General features: G+C 41.7%; 2 protein-coding genes across 5 annotated transcripts in view; both read left to right on the top strand.

Annotated features, from left to right (window-relative positions):
- TCP11X2 (t-complex 11 family, X-linked 2) overlaps positions 1-21,745 on the top strand; it is a 53,227-nt gene that overhangs the window by 1,613 nt on the left and 29,869 nt on the right. For 2 of the 4 annotated variants that reach the window (XR_013531626.1, XM_078363326.1), the window contains exons 3-10: positions 6,784-6,916; positions 9,944-10,064; positions 10,769-10,989; positions 12,071-12,207; positions 12,455-12,672; positions 12,771-12,952; positions 13,703-13,866; positions 14,774-14,922. Coding sequence is in view for 3 of the 4 variants with exons in the window: in XM_078363326.1 (XP_078219452.1) it covers positions 6,784-6,916; positions 9,944-10,064; positions 10,769-10,989; positions 12,071-12,207; positions 12,455-12,672; positions 12,771-12,952; positions 13,703-13,866; positions 14,774-14,922 (1,325 nt within the window). In the remaining variant the exon portion in view is untranslated. Of the gene's footprint in view, positions 1-6,783; positions 6,917-9,943; positions 10,065-10,768; positions 10,990-12,070; positions 12,208-12,454; positions 12,673-12,770; positions 12,953-13,702; positions 13,867-14,773; positions 19,951-21,745 lie in introns of those variants that run through there. The other 2 variants (XM_035287826.3, XM_078363327.1) reach the window with 2 other exon arrangements.
- The window catches only part of LOC128930704 (nuclear RNA export factor 2-like), a 70,087-nt gene continuing 63,594 nt past the window's right edge, over positions 15,253-21,745 (top strand). The window contains exon 1 of the mRNA XM_078363325.1: positions 15,253-15,352. The gene's annotated coding sequence lies outside the window, so the exon portion shown is untranslated. The remainder of the gene's footprint in view (positions 15,353-21,745) is intronic.

Genomic DNA, 21,745 nt, shown 5'->3' with positions numbered 1-21,745 from the left:
CTTATATGTGAGTTTGATTATATCTTGAGGACAAATAGTACTCTCTGAACAAGTTATGAAACTACATTGAAATTGAGTTACCAAATAGTTTTATTATTGCATCTTTTATTTTACATATCAAGTAATTATTGTAGCTACTATATACATTTTGTTTCACTACGGAAAGTATTCTGTACAATGAATTTAGAACATTGGTTCCCAAATTCCAGTGCTGGGCTGTGACATAGTTCTTACCAATATTGAATGAAATAAAATAATAGAGATGTTGTAGTGAGTTTTTAAAATAATATTAAATTGATTCAATTTAAAAGAGTGTTTTGTTTTAATTGTACTTTAGGTTCTGGGGTACATGTGCAGGTCATGCAGGATTGTTGCATAGGTACACACATGGCAATGTGGCTTGCTGCCTTCATCCCCCCGTCACCCACATCTGGCATTTCTCCCCATGTTATCCCTCCCCAACCCCCAACTCCCCGCTGTTCCTCCCTTGGCCCCACCAACAGACCCCCCAGTGTGTGATGCTCCCCTCCCTGTGTCCATGTGTTCTCATTGTTCAACACCTGCCTATGAGTGAGAACATGTGGTGTTTGATTTTCTGTTCTTCTGTCAGTTTACTGAGAATTATGGTTTCCAGATTCATCCATGTCCCTAAAAAGGACACAAACTCATAGTTTTTTATGGCTGCATAGTATTCCATGGTGTGTATGTGCCACATTTTCCTTGTCCAGTCTATCATTGATGGGATTTGGGTTGATTCCAGGTCTTCGCTCTTGTAAACAGTGCCACTATGAAACATACCTGTGCGTGTGTCTTTATAATAAAATGATTTATAATCCTTTGGGTATACACCCAGTAATGGGATTGCTGGGTCAAATGGAATTTCTGTTTCTAGGTCCTTGAGGAAGTGCTACACTGTCTTCCACAATGGTTTAACTAGTTTACACTCCCACCAACAGTGTAAAAGTGTTCCTATTTCTCCACATCCTCTCCAGCATCTGTTGTCTCCAGATTTTCTAATGATCGCCATTCTAACTGGCGTGAGGTGGTATCTCAATGTGGTTTTGATTTGCATTTTTCTAATGATCAGTGATGATGAGCATTTTATCATATGTTTGTTGGCCTCATATATGTCTTCTTTAGAAAAGTGTCTGTTCATATCCTTCTCCCACTTTTGGATGGGTTTGTTTGTTTTTTTCTTGTGAGTTTTAGTTCTTTGTAGATTCTGGATATTAGACCTTTGTCAGATGGGTAGATTGCAAAAATTTTTTCCCATTCTCTTGGTTGCTGGTTCACACTAATGATTGTTTCTTTTGCTGTACAGAAGTTTTGGAGTTTAATTAGGTCCCATTTGTCTATTTTGGCTTTTGTTCCCAGTGCTTTTGGTGTTCTAGTCATGAAGTCCTTGCCTATGCCTATGTCCTGAATGGTTTTGCCTAGGTTTTCTTCTAGGGTTTTTATGGTATTAGGTCTTATGTTTAAGTCTTTAATCCATCTGGAGTTAATTTTAGTTTAAGGTGTCAGGAAGGGGTCCAGTTTCTGCTTTCAGCACACTGCTAGCCAGTTTTCCCAATACCGTTTATTAAACAGGGAATTCTTTCCCCATTGCTTTGCTTGTTTTTATCAGGTTTGTCAAAGATCAGATGGTTGTAGATGTGTGGCATTGCCTCCAAGGCATCTGTTTTGTTCCATTGGTCTATATCTCTGTTTTGGTACCAGTACTATTCTGTTTTGATTACTGTAGCCTTGTCGTATAGTTTGAAATCAGGTAGCATGATGCCTCTGGCTTTGTTCTTTTTGCTTAGGATTGTCTTGGCTATGTGGGCTCTCTTTTGGTTCCATAAGAAGTTTAAAGTGATTTTTCCCAGTTCTGTGAAGAAGGTCATTGGTAGCTTGATGGGGATAGCACAGAATCTATAAATTACTTTGGGCAGTATGGCCATTTTCACAATACTGATTCTTCCTTACCATGAGCATGGAATGTTTTTCCATCTGTTTGTGTTCTCTCTTATTTTCTTGAGCAGTGGTTTGTAGTTCTCCTTGAAGAGGTCCTTTACATCCTTTGTTGGTTGTATTCTTAGGTATTTTATTCTCTTTGTAGCAATTGTGAATGGGAGGTCACTCATGATTTGGCTCTCTGTTACTCTGTTATTGTTGTATAGAAATGCCTGTGATTTCTGCACATTGATTTTTGTATCCTGAGACTTTGCTGAAGTTGCTTATCAGTTTAAGGAGATTTTGGGCTGAGATGATAGGGTCTTCTAAATATGCAACAATATCATCTGCAAATAGAGACAATTTGACTTCCTCTTTTCCTAATTGAGTTCACTTTACTTCTTTTTCTTACCTAATTGCTCTGGGTAGAAATTCCAATACTATTTTGAATAGGAGTGGTGAGAGAGGGCATCCTTGTCTAGTGCCATATTTCAAAGGGAATGCTTCCGGTTTTTGCCCATTCACTATGATATTGGCTATAGGTTTGTTCCAAATAGCTTTTATTGTTTTGTGATATGTTCCTTTGACACCTAGTTTATTGAGAGTTTTTTTTTTTTTTAGCACAAATGGCTGTTGAATTTTGTTGACGGCCTTCTCTGCATCTATTGAGATAATCGTGGTTTTTATCTTTGCTTCTGTTTATGTGGTGGATTACGTTTATGGACTTGTGTATGTTGAACCAGCCTTGCATACCTGTAATGGAGCCTACTTGATTGTGATGGATAAGCTTTTTGATGTGTTGTTGCAGTCACTTTGCCAGTATTTTATTGAAGATTTTTGCATCTGTGTTCATCATGGATATTGGCCTGAAGTTTTCTTTTTTTGTTGAGTCTTTGCCGGGTTTTGGTATCAGGATGATGTTGGTATCATGAAATGATTTGGGAAGGATTCCCTCTTTTTGTATTGTTTGGAATAGTTTCAGAAGGAATGGTATCAGCTCCTCTTTGTACATCTGGTAGAAATCAGCTGTGAACCCATCTGGATCTGGACTTTTTTTTGTGTGGTAGGCTATTAATTGCTGCCTCAACTTCAGCCCTTGTTATTGGTCTGTTCAAAGTTTCAACTTCTTCCTGGTTTAGGCTTGGGAGGGTGCAAGTTTCCAGGAATTTATCCATTTCTTCCAGGTTTACTGGTTTATGTGCATAGAGTTGTTTGTAGTAATCTCTGATTGTAGTTTTTGTATTTCTGTGGAATCAGTGATGATATCCCCTTTATCATTTTTTATTGCATCTATTTGATTCTTCTCCCTTTTCTTTTTTATTAGTCTGGCTAACGATCTATTTTGTTGATCTCAAAAAACCAGCTCCTGGATTTATTGATTTTTTGAAGGGTTTTTTTGTGTCTCTATCTCCTTCAGTTCTGCTCTGATCTTAGTTATTTCTTGTCTTCTGCTGGCTTTTGAGGTTTTTTTTATCTTGCTCCTCTAGCTCTTTCAATTTTAACAATAGGGTGTCAATTTTAGATCTTTCCTCGCTTCCCATATGGACATTTATTGCTATAAATTTCCCTCTAGACACTGCTTTAAATGTGTCCCAGAGACTCTGGAACATTGTGTCTTCATTCTCAATGGTTTCAAAGAACATCTTTATTTCTGCCTTCATTTCATTGTTTATCCATTCGACATTCAGGAATCAGTTTTTCAGTTTCCATGAAGCTGTGCAGTTCTGAGTTAGTTTCTTAATTCTGAGTTCTTATTTGATTGCCCTGTGGTCTGAGAGACTGTTTGTTGTGATTTCTGTTCTTTTTCCTTTGTTGAGGAGTGATTTACTTCCAATTATGTGGTCAATTTTAGAGTAGGTGCAATGCAGTGCTGAGAAGAATGTATATTCTGTGGAGTTGGGATGGAGACTTCTGTAGATGTCTATTAGGTCCACTTGGTCCAGATCTGAGTTCAAGTCCTGGATATCCTTGCTAATTTTCTGTCTCATTGATCTAATATTGACAGTGAGTGTTAAAGTCTCCCAGTATTATTGTGTGGGAGTCTAAGTCTCTTTGGAGGTCGTTATGAACTTGCTTTATGTACCTGGGTGCTCCTGTATTGGGTGAGTATATATTTAGGATCATTAACTCTTCTTGTTGCATTGATACTTTTACCATTACATAATGCCCTTCTTTGTCTCTTTTGAGCTTTGTTGGTTTAAAGTCCATTTTATCAGAGACTAGGATTGCAACTCCTGCTCTTTTTGCTCTCCATTTGCTTGATACATCTTCTTCCATCCCTTTATTTTGAGCCTATGTGTGTCCTTGTACATGAGATTGGTTTCCCGAATACAGCATACCGATGGGTCTTGACTTTTTAATCCCATTTGCCATTTATAGTTAAGGTTAATATTGTTATGTGTGAATTTGATCCTGCCATCGTGATGCTCCTGGATGTTTTGCCTGTTAGTCAATGCATTTTTTTCATTGTGTCAATTGTCTTTACCATTTGGTATGTGTTTTCTAGACTGGAATGGTGGTCTGGTTTGCTAGGTTGGGGAAGTTCTCCTGGATAATATTCTGAAAAGTGTTTTCCAGCCTGGATTCATTCTCTCCATCACATTTAGGTACACCTATCAAACCTAGATTAGGTCTTTTCACATAATCCCATGTTTCTTGGAGGCTTTGTTCATTTTTTTCACTCTTTTTTCTCTATTCTTGCCTTCTCATTTTATTTCATTGAGTTGATCTTCAATCTCTGATATCCTTTCTTCTGCTTGGTTGATTCGGCTATTGAAACGTGAATGCTTCATGAAGTTCTTGTGTTGTGTTTTTCAGATCCATCAAGTCATTTATATTCTTATCTAACCTCTTTATTCTAGTTAGCATCTCTTCTAACATATTTTCTAGGTATTTAGTTTCTTTGCATTGGGTTAGCACATGTTCTTTTAGCTCTGAGAAGTTTGTTATTACCCACCTTCTGAAGCCTGTTTCTGTCAGTTCATCAGATTCGTTCTCCATCCGTCTTTGATCCCTAGCTGCTGAGGAATTGTGATCCCTTGGAGGAGGAGAGGCGTTCTGGTTTTTGTTGTTTTCATCCTTTTTGCACTGGTTTCGTCCCATCTTAGTGGCTTTATCTACCTGTAGTCCTTGTAGTTGGTGACTTTTGGATGGGTTCTCTGAGTGGACGTCCTTTTTGTTGATGTTAAAGCTATTTCTTTCTGCTTCTTAGTTTTCCTTTTAACATTCAGGCCCCTCAGCTACAGGACTGCTGGAGGTCCACTCCAGACCCTGCTTGCCTGGGGATCACTGGCAGGGGCTGCAGAAGAGCAAGGGTTGCTGCCAGTTTCTTCCTCTGCTATTCTCATCCCAGAAAGGTACCCGCCAGATGTGAGCCTGAGCTCTCCTTTATGCGGTGTCACTTTGTGTATATGGGGATCGTGGAGTTGCTCGAGGAGACAGTTTGTCCCTTATAGGAACTCAAGTGATGTGCTGGGAGCTCTGTTGTTCCATGCAGAGCTGCTGGGCAGGTACTTTTAAGTCTGAGAACTCCTAACTGCTTCTTTTCCCAGGTGCTCTGTCCTAGGAAGGTCAGCTTTATTTATAAGTTCCTGTCGTGCTACTGCCTTTTTTCATAGATGCCCTGCCCCGCACAGAGTAGTCTAATCACCCTCTGCCAGCAGAGGCATTGGTGAGCTGCTGCAGGCTCTGCCCAGCTGCTGCAGGCTCTGTGCAGTTGCTCTGTGAACTGCCTCGGTAGTGGTGGTCACCTTTTCCCCCACTGAGCTGAACTGTCCTGGGTCCTGCTGTGCTTTCTGGGAAACTCTCAATCCAGAGCGTTTCAGATTTCTTGTTTTGTTGGGGTTGTACCTGCTTAGCCAGATCACCTGGCTCCCCTGTCTCTGCCCCCTCCCTTTTAGTTGAATGGGTGACTCTACTTCCCAGGCATTCCAGGTGACAGGTGAAATGGCTGCCCAGATTTCTGTGAGTTTCTGTGTGCCAGCACAGCACCAGCTGAAACCACTGTGCTGAAAACTCGTGGCGCTTTTTGGCTTGGCAATCTCCTGGTCTGTGGGCAGTGAAAATTTGTTTGGAAATGTGGTGGGCACTCATCCTCTATGTTGTTCCTGGTGGGAACTGCACACTGGAGCTGTTCCTATTTAGCCATCTTCGATCCTGCCCTTCAAAGAGTATTCTTAATGCTGACTGTGTTTTCTTTATACTTTCTGAGATGATAAAATACCTTCTCTATTTATGAAGTGATTATTTTGATGATGGTAGGGTAGTCTCATTGTTTTTTTGTTTGCCTTCCTGTCCATATGTGGAAAAATAAAAATTGTGAAATCATTATCTGCCACTCATGTTATTTTGAAATTTTGTCTATTGAATCCCCATATTTAGAAAATGCTGTTTTAGAAGCATGATTCAGCTTTAGAACCATCTAGTAAGAATTTGTGTGGTATCTATAAGGAGATTTTAGCCTTCATCTTGTGTGTAGCCTCTGAGGTAGGAAAAGAACAGTGAGAACACAATAACTTTTAGATACACATTAATTCTTACAAATCACAACTTATTCATTGTCTTCTGTGTTCTACTTATTGTTTTACATTTCAAGTGGAAGGTTTTGAAACCTGTTTTGGGTTTTTGAAAAAACGAATTTCTTCTTCCCATGCATGACTTATCTGAGACCTTCAGTGTTACTGAAGGGCAAAAAGTTCAGAAAACGTCTAGTATTAAAATAATTGAATGAGTCTGGGTAAGATCCGTTTGATGAATCTAGACTTGGAAGCCTTACTTGGTAGAGTGAATCTCAAAATAAAAATTCTATTTATGTGGGTTCCCTATTAATGATGGTGATGTTTTTCCCCCCAGAGGGCAGACCTGATGCCTTTTCTGTCACAGAGCTGATAGAGACAGTTAATGAAGTTTCCAGGCTGAGCATTGCACATGAAATCATAGTAAACGAAGATTTCTATGTGGAAGAGACAATTTTACCTCCAAATAGGTACAGATTATTCAGTTTCTATTTTCCATTTTACTCTTCCTGGAGTAGGTACATAGCACAAATGACTTTTGGTCAGGTTTGAAGCATCTTGTTAATAGATTTAATGGTTGGGTATGTCTTATATAGTACCAACAAATCAATGTAGTTATTAGTTTAAAAAGGTCAAAGCAGCAAATTATATTTAAACAGGTAATAAACCATTGCAGTTGCAGGTTGAACATCCCAAATTTGAAATCCATGCTGCTCCAAAATCCAAAACATTTCAAGGCCAGCATGATGCTAAAAGGAAGTGCTCATTGCAGTATACTATAAGTATACTGCAAATATCTCAAAATAAAAAAAAATCTATAATCTGGCTAGGCTTATGCCCGTAAATTCCAACACTTTGCGAGTCCAAGTCAGGCCGATTGCCTGAGCCCTGGAAGTCAAGGCCAGCCTGGGCAACATGGCGAAACCCTGTCTACAGAAAAAATACAAAAATTAACCAGGCAAGGTGGTGCACTCTTGTAGTCCCAGCTACTCAGGAGGCTGAGGTGGGAGGATCCCTTGATCCCAGGAAGCAAAGGCTGCAGTGAACTGAGATCACGATCATACCACTGCATTCCAGTCTAGGTGACAGAGTGAGATCCTGTCTCAAAAAAAATAATTTCCATAATCCAAAATACTCCTGATCCCAAGCATCTTGGAAAAGGGATATTAATTCTGTATTGTTAAAGTGTTCATTTCAGGATCTCAGGTAATAATGAAACATAGAGTGATTTTCAGATCTTTTCAGAGAGACTTGGAAGAATTAACTCCTAGCTGTTAATCTTTTAATTGTCTACGGATTAAACAGGCACGGATGAGCAGGTTTTCTAATAGCGGGATAGGAAATCTGCTTCATAATCAGTGTAATAATGATTCTGCGAATCAAGATTAGAACCCCGTCAATAAATAGTGTGCTTCTGCAATTAGGCTTTATATTGGTTTCTCTTAATTGTATTGATATTGCAACATATGTTTAAGAATCATTCAGTATTTATGAACTGAATGCTTCTAGTGGTTTATTAAGAGTTAAATGGGTTGATTTCTTTCTCAGAATCAGTATTTTATGATATTTCTAATTTCCCACTTTAAATGCTTCAGTTATTTTTGTCGCTTTTGGGATTCTGTTACGTAAAGCACCTTGTTTTGTCAGTGGTTCTCTTGATCTTCATACTCTTTAGATTTGCCTTTGCCTGTTGCCAAGGGTAGCTTACCTGAAGGAATTTGTTACCAAAACACAGGTCTTGCAGCATCTTCCTCATTGCCTTTATAGTCCCTGGGGCCAGAGTTAGATTCAATTTTCTGCTGGTAGGGGTGCAGAAAAAAGTGAAACTAAGAGAATGAAGGTCTGTTAAAGTGGCTAGGGATCTCAGGGGGTGGGTAGATGAATCTGGAGGAATAATATTATTTAGGGCTTGAATTTCACTTTTCTTTTTCAAAAATTAACAGGCTATTTCAAATGTAGTAATTCAAAATGTGTACTGGAAAAGAGGTTGAAATAGAGTTTGGGGTTATCCATTATCTACAAATAATTGACAATTAGTTTTCCTTTTGGGCTTATAAAATTATACTAATCACAGTTACTGGTTTTTAAGGGAAATCTCATCATCAGACATTTACTCCACAAACTTTTATTGAGTACTTATTAGGTGGAAGGCAGAATGTTGAAAGGTAAAAACATAAAGTTAAGTGAGTTACTGTCTTTGCCATCAAAAAGCTTCTGTAGGGAAGATAGTCAAATAGCTATTGAATAGAGTGACAAGTCATCTCATATCTATCTAGTGTGTGGAATTCTATGTAGTGCTCAGCTTCCTAGGGAAGGTCGGTGAACTTTCCTAATAAGGTAATACCTGAGTCGAGTCTTTTCAGGTGGTTTAGGAGAGAAGGAACTCTCCTGGAAGAAGAAATGTCATTTCAGAGGCATAGAGGGTTGGAAGGCAATTATATATTCATTATAAGTGGACTGTTATTGTTAGAGCACAAGGAATAGGAGGAGAAAGGAAGTTAAGGTAGGAGAAGTGGCAGAATAAGATCGTGAAGGGTCTTAAAGGCCATATACACTGCTGGTGATAGGCAACTTCTGAAAAGCTTAAATGACTATGCTATTATGATCAGATTTGTATCTTGAAAAACTAATTGATTTTATAAAAGATATGTGTCATTGTTGGGGTAAAGTTTTATGGGTATAAGGTGGCTAATAGACTATAGCAATAGCTCAAGAAAGAGATGATACTGGGTGGGGACTGATTCCAGAGATATTTAGGAAGTAAAATCCCTGGAATTTGGTAACTCAGTGGATAAGACATGAGGGGAAAGGAATTAAGAAGGACTACAGTACACCTCAGATGGATAAAAGTTGAACTTTTACAGGTTAGATTGTTGTGTTAGAGGAGAAACTTTGAATTTTTGTTTCATATATTTTAATCACTTGTATATTTGTAAATAAAATGCATACATTACTATAATATTTTCTAAAGAGAAAAAGTCTCTGGTTTCTGGTTACAGAACAAAACATACATGAGTAACAAATTTAAAGGAGAACGATAAAGAGTTCAGTTTTGGGGTTGCTGAAGTTAAAGTGTCTCAAAACACCTTCAAGTATTATCGAGAGGTAAAATCCTTTCCCAGATTTCAGGCCTGAAGGAAATAGCATCTGGTTCAAAGGTTTAAGTGTATGGCAGTGGAAAGTAAGTCACATATCCAGGCTACATGCAGAACTAGGGTTAGAAACTGGGGCCTCAACTCCTAGTTTATGATTCTTCCTGCTGCAGGAAGAGAGCATCTCTGGAACCATGAGTTACTCTTCTGAGAGAATGTAGCCAGTGCTTTTCCATCTGAGACTAACTTCAGTTTATTCAGCCCTTCTCAAGGCTAAACAAACATAGGTCCTCCTAGCCTATCAATGTAATGGTCTTTCTTAATTTTAAATGCTGTTTGGGAGATTATGATCCTGTATGAATTCTCTAGGCAAAGAGAAATCTGCTCATTTAACCCTTCTTACAGTGTGGAGGGCACATTCGCAGAGACAATGCGCAATGCTTTTTGGACCCATCTGAAAGAACAGCTATTGAGTACTCCTCCTGACTTTACCTGTGCTCTTAGACTTCTAAAAGAAATTAAGGAGGTGAGTAACCAACCTCCCATTCGTGGATGGGAAGTTCCTGGGCATCTCAAAACTTTGGATTGTCAATGGCTATGAATATCTTAAGTAGCATACTTTTTAATGTGGCCTACTACTTAAACAGATAGGATGGGGCAGCTTCCGTTTTATTTGTATAAGATGAAACTTGACAATTGAGCAATTACTGTAACAATATATAATTCAATTAAACAAATTCTTACTGAAGCCCCACTATGGTCTATGTGTTTCAGAAACACAGAGATGAATAAGAAAGCCCTTGCCCACAAGGAACTTACATTTTTGGGTCAAAAGGCTATTTCAATTTTATCCTCACACTTTGGAGCAAAACAATCTAAAAATGTCCTTATCCTTTATTAAGAATACCTCATCTCCTTGTGGTGGTGTGTATTTCATATTTCTTGTATCCCACACATTTAAAGTCACATTCTTGTTTTTATTTATATGTTTAACCTCATTCTACCTAAACAATAATAATGACTACTACTATAAGTGATCCCAGTGAAACCTTGAATGGTAATTGTCCTCTAAACAGAAAGAAATCATACTCTCTAGGAAACCTATAGACTCAGTTTTCTGACCCCCAGAAGACATAATCTGGGGTGGCTTTGGCCTAAGAGCGTAGTTCATTGGAGAAAGTTTGGGGTTCTAAACAGAACTTGGCTCCTTTGATTTCCTTTGTTGGGCAGATCTTGCTGTCACTGCTATTACCACGGCAGAGCCGCCTAAGAAACGAGATAGAAGCAGCTCTGGACACAGATCTTCTCAAGCAGGAAGCAGAACATGGGGCCCTGGATGTCCCTCGTCTTTCTAACTACATTCTCAATTTGATGGCCCTGCTATGTGCACCAGTTCGAGATGAAGCAGTGCAGAAACTAGAGACCATAACAGATCCAGTGCGGTTACTGAGGTGAGAGTCTAGATGTTCTGTCCCCTAAATCTGCCTTAGACACTGTGCTAGAGAACTCTGAGCAAGATACTGTGATATAGTCCCTGTCTTATCTGGCTCTTGTGTACTGACGACCTGACTGGCACCTTTTCTCCTTTCTGGATAATTGGCTTTTACTTTCTAAGGATAGCCTCTCAGGGTTCCTTCGATGATCTTTGGATCAGTTGGGCCTCCTTTATGTCATGATATTGTTAAGACATTAAGGTACAGTAATTCTTTCTCCTACAGATTGCAAATTGCCTTTTCCTAGATGTTCTCCTGTTCGTCCCAACTGAAACCCTGTGAGGGGACAGGACAGAGGATTATCCGTGTTTCACAGCTAGAAGAACCAGGACCTGCAAAAGTAAAACGATCTGCTGAATGAGCTAGAAATTCAGTTACCCACATCCCAACTACCCACATAGTAATTGTTAACGCCTTGGTGATTTCCTTCCACTTTTTTCAAGGTGACAGAATGACTGCAGGGGGAAGAGCTCGAATCCGGTAGTTAACATGTCAGGAGGTATAACTGTCCTTAGTTTTGCCATCGACTCACTCTATGGTCTTGGGTCACTGGCCACAGTACCATCATTCATAAGTTGAAGTAGGACTGTTTGTTTTTAAGGCTTCTTCTTTTTTTTTTCTTTTTTTTTTTTTTGCTTTTGAGATGGAGTTTCACTCTTGTTACCCGGACTGGAGTGCAATGGCACGATCTCGGCTCACCGCAACCTCCGCCTCCTGGGTTCAAGCAATTCTCCCGCCTCAGCCTCCCGAGTAGCTGGGACTACAGGCGCGCACCACCATGCCCACCAGCTAATTTTTGTATTTTTAGTAGACACGGGGTTTCACCTCGTTGACCAGGATGGTCTCGATCTCCTGACCTCGTGATCCACCCGCCTCGGCCTCCCAAAGTGCTGGGATTATAGGTGTGAGCCACCGCGCCCGGCCTTCAGGCTTCTTCTAACTCTCAAGTACTCTGCTTTTATGGCTCCTTGCTTGGATTCCACCCTTTCACACTAGATTTCCTTTAATAGTGTAAATGTTCTGTTTCTCCCTATGGCAGGGGCATCTTCCGTGTTCTGGGCCTAATGAAAATGGGCATGGCGAACTATACCATCAAGAGTTTTCGACCCTACCAGCAGGAGCATTCCATCCAGCATGAACAAGCTAAATTTCAGGAACTCCTTGATAAGCGGCCCAGTATGTTTAAAATCTAAGGGCAGGAGAGGGGAGATTTGATCTTGGGTCTGCCTTCCTATAGCAGTAGAGACTATTTTCTATTTTTTGAATAGAATGTTTCTTCCTCGGACAAGGGGTAGGGAGAAGGAGTGTTTTTCTAAGACAGAAAGACCTACAAAAACACGTCTTTATTGACCAAGAGCATGTCTCAAAGCCTTTGTCTTTAAGCCCTGGGATTTTAAGATGCATATTCCCTTCTCTGTCGTAGGTCTCCTCAGTTATACCACAAAATGGCTAACCAAAGCAGCCACAGACATCACTATGCTATGTCCGAGTTCTCCTTACTCACCTGGCTCCTCCTGCACGGCGTGTTCACTTCCAAACCGGGCAGCTTACGACTCCGAGCCGCCCAGTCCAACAACGGTGCTATACCAAGGCTACCTCAACCTCCTCTGCTGGGATCCTGAAAACGAAGAATTCCCCGAGGTAGGGATGTGTGTTGGGGCATTGCCTTATTCTATTGTATTTGGTGCCTGCATTTGAACCCTCCTCTTCTGATGGGCTATCCTTCGCTCCCACACCAGACTCTGCTGATGGACAGGATCCGGCTCCAGGAAATGGCATTCCAGTTGCACCAGTTAACCATTCTGGACTCAGTCTTGCTAGTGGCCAGAAGTTTCTCTGGTGGAGTTTTATTCAGCTCACCTGAATTTGTGGATAGACTGAAATGCATCACCAAGGCCCTGACTGAGGAATTTATCTCCAGGTGAGATTCACAGATCTCTGTTAAAGAGGAAAATGTGTGGTATTTGGGACATAGGCTGGTAATGTTAATAGTTAATACAATTATTGCTTATTCTTCATCACAAACCACACAAAGGCCTTTGGGAACCATCTCCAAGTATTTTGGTGTCTTTGATAAGTTGTATTGAGGGTTGGGATACAAAAATAAAACATTTTTCCAGAGGAGAGTGTGGAAGCCAGTTTGCCACAAATATCCCTTATGTGCTTGCTATCAGTGAGTCATTATATCCTTGATTGAATGATAGTGGATTTGTGCTATGCATATCCAGAAGTTGGTCAGTGATATTGACCATTCACTGCATGTAGGGGCAGGGATACTGTAACAAGGTAAAAGGAGGAGTTGGAAGTCAAGGCATCTCAATATATGTGCAATTTAATCGATGGAGTAGGAGAAAAACCATGAAAAATACCCAATAGGAACTTAAAACAATATTTAAATAAAGTTGATGGGAGTGGAGAATGCTGAGTGGATCCAAGGATGGCACTGAACCCTTGCCCAATGTACTTTGTTTTCTTTGAAGTGGCATATGGTACTGTATGCTTGGATCAGGTGGTACCTTGCGGGTATATTTCACTTGCCCAGTGGCTAATGCTGTCTTCTGGTGGCAGAGATCTGGAATTCTTGCTGGGATAGGTCTGGCTTCTGTTATGAGGCTCTCTGGGCTTTGCCCCTCTGCCTGGCCCACTCTGCCTTTTGCCCTTCATTATCTAGGCCCGAAGAGGCTATGCTGAGTGTGAGTGAACAGGTGTCTCAGGAAATCCATCAAGGCCTCAAGGACGTGGGCCTCACTGCTCTGAGCAGTGAAAATACAGCATCTCTTCTAGGCCAACTCCAGGACATCGCCAAGAAAGTGAACTGCATTCGTAGCGTCGTTGGTAAGAATCCCCATGGTCGTGTTGCAGAAAAGTGGCAAGAATGTGGGGGGTGGGCAGGGAGACCTTACCCTGAAAGTGAGTTACCTACCCATTTAAAAATGAAAAGGCATGATCATTTGGAAAGTATTTTAGCTTTAGTTTCCTCGTCTATAATGTGCACGATTCTAATAGATCTTCTTCTGTTTGAAGAATGCGTATGTGGTTTGAAGGTGGCTCTGCACCCAAGATCTGTGACTCACAGGGGTGGGATACTGTTGCACTAACCCCACGGAGTTATTCCTGGTCATTTTCTAACTGTCAGCCAAGATATATGGAGAAGCCCTTTCTCTATCCTATGCTTTAAGCTACCACGTGGGTCCGTACTGCTCTCCATGGAAGCGGTGCTGAGTTAGGCTGTAGGACATGTTCCATGCTGGAATGGAAGCAGTGAATTTGGCCACCTGCTTTGAAGTTTAGCATCTGATCATAGTCTGCATTGGGATACAAAAATAAAACATTTTTCCAGAGGAGAGTGTGGAAGCCAGTTTGCCACAAATATTCCTGGGCCTGAACTTGGTGCACTGGCTGCAACATGTGTCGTTACTTTCAAGTACTGGGCCTACGGTCCTCTCGTTAAGTTAAACGTGCACTGGGATCCCGTGTACAGCTATATAAAGTAATCTTAGGAACCGCCAGAAATTTACTAGCTCGGCCTCTTTTGATCACACACTTTCCTTTGGGAGCTTAATGGCATTCCCTTCCCCCAGACAAACAAAAATCTCATGTATATGGTTTACCCAAATGAGTGAAGAGGTCAGTGAATAACTCGGTTAACATAAAACTTTGGTGAGCAGATAGTGCAAAGGCATTGTGAATTTCTTCTGAACCTTCTTTGTTCCTCTTTTCACTGTTTTCCCCCTGCTCATAGATCAGCGGATCCGTTTGTTTCTGAAATTCTGTTTGCTGCATGGCATGAAGGAGTCTCTGCTACACTTTCCTAGAGGCCTCATTCTCATTGAAAGAGAGTTGGCAGAACTGGGCTGGATGTTTGTCAGTCTGATGCACCATAATCAGCAGGTATTTAGCCCATACTATGCTGGTATCCTAAAAAGCATCATCCCTCCAGCTCAAGCACAAGAAACAGACGTGGAGCCTATCTGATAGTGCTGGACCCCAGCCATGGCAAAGGGGACCCAGGAGAGAGAGGTCAGCATGTTTCTGCTATGACATCACCTGCAGCTAGTGAAACAATCAGCCGTCTTCCTCGTTACAGCCAGGACACTGGGATGCAGGAGTCAAGCATATGAACACCATCTGGCCCAATCCCCTTGACTAATAAACTTCTGAGCTGCAAGTAAATTTCAGTTCCTCCTGTGCTCTAGCTGAAGCCTGGTTTTGCACCCTCATCCCCTAACTAGCTGAGTGAGAATCCAGTGGGCCCTCCGCTTTCCCTTCGCCGGCTGATTATTCTTCGGTATTCTGGCCTGAGCCAGAATCAGGGCATCAGGTACTGATAAGGGAAAAACCTGGGACTGTATACAATAATGCCCCCAACTCCCCCCAAAAAATGGGGAGGAGCTAAAAGAACAAAGAGTGACCTGGACAAGTCCAGCTTGATAAGCAGATGAATTGATTGGGACTTACGTATAGGGCATTCCTGGGTGGCAGCAGGACAGCTCTGGGGATCTGCACTGCCACTCACCTGCAAGCAGCTTTTAAGCTAATTTTCTGGCTCTTTGCCTTCCATATGCAATGAGACTCTTTTTCTTGGTATGTTTCCCGGTACCCTCCGGGATGTTTTGGTTTTCGGGGACACATCGTCTCCTCAGCGGGGCACCATGCATGGCCTTGGATCACCACCTGGCCTTCAGGGTTCAGGCAGCAGACATACAGCCTTAGGTAGTCTGGTGGGGGAGAGGAGTAACTCATTACCCTACAGGTACCAGCATCATTTTCTCCAGTGAAAAATCATTCCCTTGAGGGCTGGGAAAACTCTTTTTGGGATTATCCAGAGAATGAATATAAGGGCTTCTGGAAGTCAGAAATTCACTGAATTCCAGATGAAGAGAAGACATAGAACTCCCATTTATAGCACCACATTTCCTTATAATTTTCAAGGATACAGCAATAGTAAGAGTTCCCAACTACTGTTCTAGCATGTGGTTTGAAGCAGTATGAAAACTGGGGATTGGTTGAAACTTGATATTGTCTGGCAACAAGCATTCAGCTAAGGACAGGTCTCGGCTTCCATGGGACTTCTCTTTCCTTCCAGTGATTCTAGGAGTCTGGCTTGGAACCTCTGATAATGACAGTAAACCCAAGCAATTAGGTCAGTGAGTGTCATATCAGGTTCACCCCTGGTCCTATTTCTACAGCTGAATGAATCTTCTCTTTCCATATCTCTAGGCTTAGAACATCTTGTTCTTCTTGACAGAATCGATGTGAGTATTCAAGAGTGGGGCAGCTGCCATGCTTCTTCCCGCTCCTACTCTGGGACTCCAACTGCCAGGTTATGAACATCAGCTGACTTGCGTCACAAACGATAAATGTTCTTGGTCCACAAGGACTTGGGCTTGTTTTTAGAGATTGCAGCAGTTTATCCCATCATTCTCAGGCCAAGTGCAGCCAACAACCAGCAATCTAGAAAATTAGGGGAAAAAATTAGGTTTCGATCTGGACTAGGTTTGGATTTAGAATGGACAGGGGAATATAGCAGCTTACTTACGGGATAGACCCAAACTGGGTGAAAAAAAAAATTAGTGTCCGCGTTATTTTGGAGGAGGAAGGAGCTGAGTGCAATTTACTCAGTCCAAGAAAATTAACAGATGAGATTGGAGTTCCATGAGTCCCAGGGGAACTACCTAATGGCTTTCCTAGAGGATGGATACTAGACGGGTGACATAGCTGGGGAAACAGAGTTCTATTTTTACCTTGGCTGGAGATGAGGCACACAGGCAAGCTGTGGAGGGGATCATTCAGGTGTTCTAATCTTGTGACTAGATAGTTTCAGGACAGAGACCATGGCAGATGAAAGTTTCATGTTTAATAAATTGGCAGTGAGCCTTGCCTAGTCAAATTTTCTAATCTGACTGGACAATATTAATACAATTTTTTAAAAATATATTAATTCCAGAAGGCAGATTATCATGCAGACAAATGTGCTCTGAAGGGATCCCTATGGAGATGACTTTGGGCTGCAGTGAAACTTTGCTTCATACTTTATAATTACAATCTGATTTGTCTTGATTTCTTAGAGATTTTGAGTTTATTGATCCTCTTGTGCTTCCACATGGAGGAAATAGGAATCCTGGTCCTAAGCAAGGAAAGATAGCTCCACTCAATTCTGTTCACCCTTTAGGGATGGGTGGATGGACCATAGATAGATAAATGGAACATGCACATGGTTAAAAATGACATACAGCACAGAGAAAATTCAGTTTCTTTCCCACCTTTGTATCTCATTTCTCCTACTGAGAGGAAACTATTACCAGATTTTTGTGTATACTCGTAGAAATATTCTGTGCATATGCAAGTACATATTACAATTATAACTGGTTTTTGTGAGTGCGTATGCCCCAGGCAGTCTTTTAAGCACCCTACATACATTATTTCATTTATTCCTTGGCAGTTTGTCTCCAATCTACTTTTCCAATTCTAGAACAGTGTGGTAGAAAGTGCTCTAAATGAGGGTAAGAACCTGTGTTTGTTTGTTTGTCTATATATTTATTTATCCGGTCTTCTTTGAGTGAGTAAGGGAAAATCATTTAACTTTCTTGGGCTTTTTCTTTGTCTTCATCTGTAGAATTCTATACCTGACGAAATTACTGACTTTGTTGTTCAATTCTATAGAGTCGTTTTTCAAAAAAATGCAATCTTTTCAGAAGGCCATGAATAAGAGAGATCAAAGCTAGGCTGCTTGAGTTGAAGTAGAACTGGAAGGAGTTTTGGGGACTGTTTCAAAACCACTGGACTAGATGATATCTACAGGTTCCTGTATTATTTATTTTCTTCTTTTCTTATGGATGCTATAACAAATTACTCCCTGAACTTTGTGGCTTAAAGTAACATGCATTTATTCTCTTACAGTCCTCAGTATCAGAAGACCAAAACCAGTTTCAGTGGGTCAAAATCAGGGAGTCAGTAGGGCCAGGCTCCCTCTGGGAGTTCTAAGGGATGATCCGTTGCCTTCCCCTTTTTAGCTTCTGGAGCCATATTCTTTGTTCCTGGGCAAGGCAATGGATTCTTCCCTGGAGCTTCCAGAGCTCCCATACCTTTGTCATCCAAACCAGCATTATAGCACCTTGTGTCAGTCATCACATTGCCTCCTTCTATGTGAAATGTCCCTCCCTCTTTTTTTTTTTTTTTTTTGAGACGGGGTTCTGCTGTTGTTACCCAGACTGGAGTGCAATGGCACGATCTCGGCTCACCACAACCTCCGCCTCCTGGGTTCAAGCAATTCTCCTGCCTCAGCCTCCCAAGGAGGTGGGACTACAGGCGCGCACCACCATGCCCAGATAATTTTTGTATTTTTTAGTAGAGACGGGGTTTCACCACGTTGACCAGGATGGTCTCGATCTCTTGACCTCGTGATCCACCCGCCTCGGCCTCCCAAAGTGCTGGGATTATAGGCGTGAGCCACCGCGCCCGGCCTCCGTCCCTCTTAATGAGGAAACATTCTTACATTTAGTGCCTGGCAGGATAATCCCCCCATCTCAAGATGCTGAGTCACATTTGTAAAGTCCCTTTTGCCATATGAGGGGACAGTCAGAGGTTCCAGAGACTACAACGTGGATATCTTTGGAGGCCATTATTTAGCTTAACACATTCTCCTCTCTAACTCACCAAAATTCATGTTCATTCTACACACAAATTACGTTTGCCTCACCTGAATATCCCCAGAAGTCTTAACACGTGACACACCAACTCGAGTCGAAAATCTCATCTGTAAATCTAAGCTAGGTATGAGACAGACTCTGGGTGTGATCCTTCCTGAGGCAAAATTTCTCTTCATCCGTGGCCATGCGAACTAGAAAAAGAAGTTACCTCTTTTTGATTGTAGTGGTGACTCAGACACAGGATGATAGTTATAGACAGTCACCCTCCCAATGGGAAAAACTGAAAGCAAGCAAAAAGTTACCAGCTCCAGGCCAACTTGAAATCTAATCAGGTAAACTCCCTTAGGTTTCAAGGCCTGGGAATATTCCTGTGTGGCTAGAGGCTCTGCCCTCTATGCCTGAGGCTCCACCCTTTAAGTGGACAGAGCCAGGCTCTGTCCTCAGAGTCATCTTTTTGTTTTGAAGAGTAATACATGTTTGCAGCAGAGTACTTTTATCAGCCTGTTTCTTGCCTGTAGAACTCTGGAAGTCCAACAGCCTTCTTTTATTTCATCCTCTGTCACTTTAGTTCAAGTTGGCAGTGTTTCTGCTGGCATGGCATTCTTTAAAAACCTCATGTGTTAAGGATTCTTTCCATTGGACAAGAGGATCCTTCACAGATCTTTCCTGGATAATCTTATCTATATTCCTAGATTCCGTTGAGATGATTGAGTGGATACATGAGTCACATGCATAATTTCATGTAACCCTGTGAATATTCTGATCTTTTTATTCTTTCAAAGCTCTTGCAAAAGATTCTCCAGCCATATCCTTGGCTTTCTCCTTAGTGCATGTTTTCCTGAGAGTAAATCTCCTAACTTTAGCATTTTGTGCAGTCTGAATAGGCTGAGAATTTCCCACGTCTTAAAGTCTTGGATCCTTTTTGCTTAATATATCTCATCCCTCAGTTTCTCTTCTTATTCTTGTATTATACCATAGGCACCACTAAGAAACCAGGCCACAGCTTCAACACGTTACTGGAAAGTCTACTCAAATACATACTCAGATTCACCCCTGATAAGTTCTGCTTTCCACACAAATGTAAGGCAAGACTGAGCTGAGCTTTCTGCCACCATGTGACAAGAATGCCCTGTCTTCCAGTTCCAAAAACATGTTTCTTACTTCTTTCTGAGCCCTCAGCAGCAGTGCCTTTATCACCCATATTTCTACCAACAGTCTGTGATCATTTAGGTATTCTCTAAGACAATAAAGGCTTTCTTTGCTGCACGAATCCCTCCCTTCTGCCACATTCTTTATTGAGATAGAATTCACACGACAAAAAGTTTCCTGTTTTAAAAGATACAATTCAGTCTTTCTTTTCAGTGCACTCGCTGTGTTGTGCGATGTTCCCCATAATCTATTTTGATAACATTTCCATCATTCTAAAAAGAAATCCTATACCTAATCAGCCGTCAGATTCCTGCCCCAACCCCCAGTGGTTACTAATCTCCATTACCAGAAGCTCCCCTGTGGGTGGTATTCCTTGTGGCCTCACAGTGGCTTAACCCCGGGATAAGTCCGGCAAGGGAGGTTAGCAAAGCAATGCACTGTGGCTGACCACTGTCTACCTAGTGCTAAAGTGGCGGCTGCCCTCCCAAGGCGAAGACCTTGGCAGCAGAGAAAGTAGTTAAGAAGGAAGTTTTTTTCTTCTGAGAGGCAAAGTCTCTAGAAGTGTGGGAAGGTCTCTCTGCATGCGGTACCACATAAGGACCTCAAATCCCAAGGCTAGAGAGGAGGTAGAGAGCCTCAGTGACTGGAATCTATGTATTGCCAATTTCTTTATGCCAACTTGAGGCTTAAAGAGTGGTTGGGAAGGTTTTGTTTCGATTTCCCAGCTGCAGAATCTTCCGTCTGCCTGGCTTCTGGGCCTTTAGGGCTAGCTGATCGGCCACCTTATATGCCCGCCCCAAGGTCAGAATGGTCTCCTGAGTCAGATCCTGGGAGGTAACACATCACAACCGAAGTAATTTGGGGGTTTAGAGGCTGTTTCTTCCCTTTCTGATGCCTGTCCTGTGTCACCATGCCCCTATGCAGAGCGCAGGCACAGGCATAATCTGGACCAGAGAGATTATTACGCTGGCAGTGTGAGCTACAGTTACGCCATCTGTAATTAAATTGCCCCAGTTAGTCTTCAAAAGAAGCCCTTGAGATCGGTTGCATTATATGCCAGTTTTTACAGCTGAGGAATTAGGCACAGTGAAAGTTGGACAAGATCATACAGCTACTGAGTGACTGAGCCCAGAATCAGATGGAGGCAATCTGTTACCAGAGCCTCTACTCCTAAACACCCCACTGCCATCAGGCAGGTGGTAAGTTTGGGACACACATAAGGTCCCAGTGATGCCGGGAGTGCCAAGAGTTGTCTGAGTTCCGGAGCCACAGATCTTTTGGAAAACACCATTTTCCCTGACACTGAACAGCAGCATGCACCGCAGTTACTAAGGGCAGCAGGGAGCTCTGTGAGAGGTGGATTACAAGGTGGATTAGCTTGCTGGGGCTTCTGTGATAAAGTGTACAAACTGGGTGGCTTAAACAACAAACACGCATTTTCTCACAGTTGTGGAGGCTAGACATCTGAAATCAAGGTGTCAGCAGCACTGATTCCTTGTGAGAGTGGTGAGGGAACGATCTGTTCCAGACCTCTCTTCTTGGCTTAGAGATGGCTGTGTTCTCCCGACGACTGTTCACATTACTTTCACTTTGTGCATGTCTTGTACAAATTTCCCCCTTTTATACGGACACTGGTATGACCTCATCTTAATTAATCACAACTGCAACAACTCTACTTTCTAATAAAGTAACATTCTGAGGTACTGAAGGCTAGCTCTTCAACATACAAAATGTTGTGGGGGGCACAATTCAACCCGTAAACAGACAGCATCCTCACTTCTTGGGCTCTGTCATTACCTCTCTTCCGTCTCACTGTGGACAGTGTATGTAAGGATGTGCTCCCGCTTCAGAGGTCAGTGGCATCTATAAACAAACTGGAGCAGAAACTTGAGGAAAGAAAATCTATTGCCTGGGAG

This window comes from Callithrix jacchus, chromosome X (assembly GCF_049354715.1).
Source record: "Callithrix jacchus isolate 240 chromosome X, calJac240_pri, whole genome shotgun sequence".
NCBI classification, from domain to species: Eukaryota; Metazoa; Chordata; class Mammalia; order Primates; family Cebidae; genus Callithrix; species Callithrix jacchus.
This window is presented reverse-complemented; position numbering and strand designations above follow the sequence as displayed.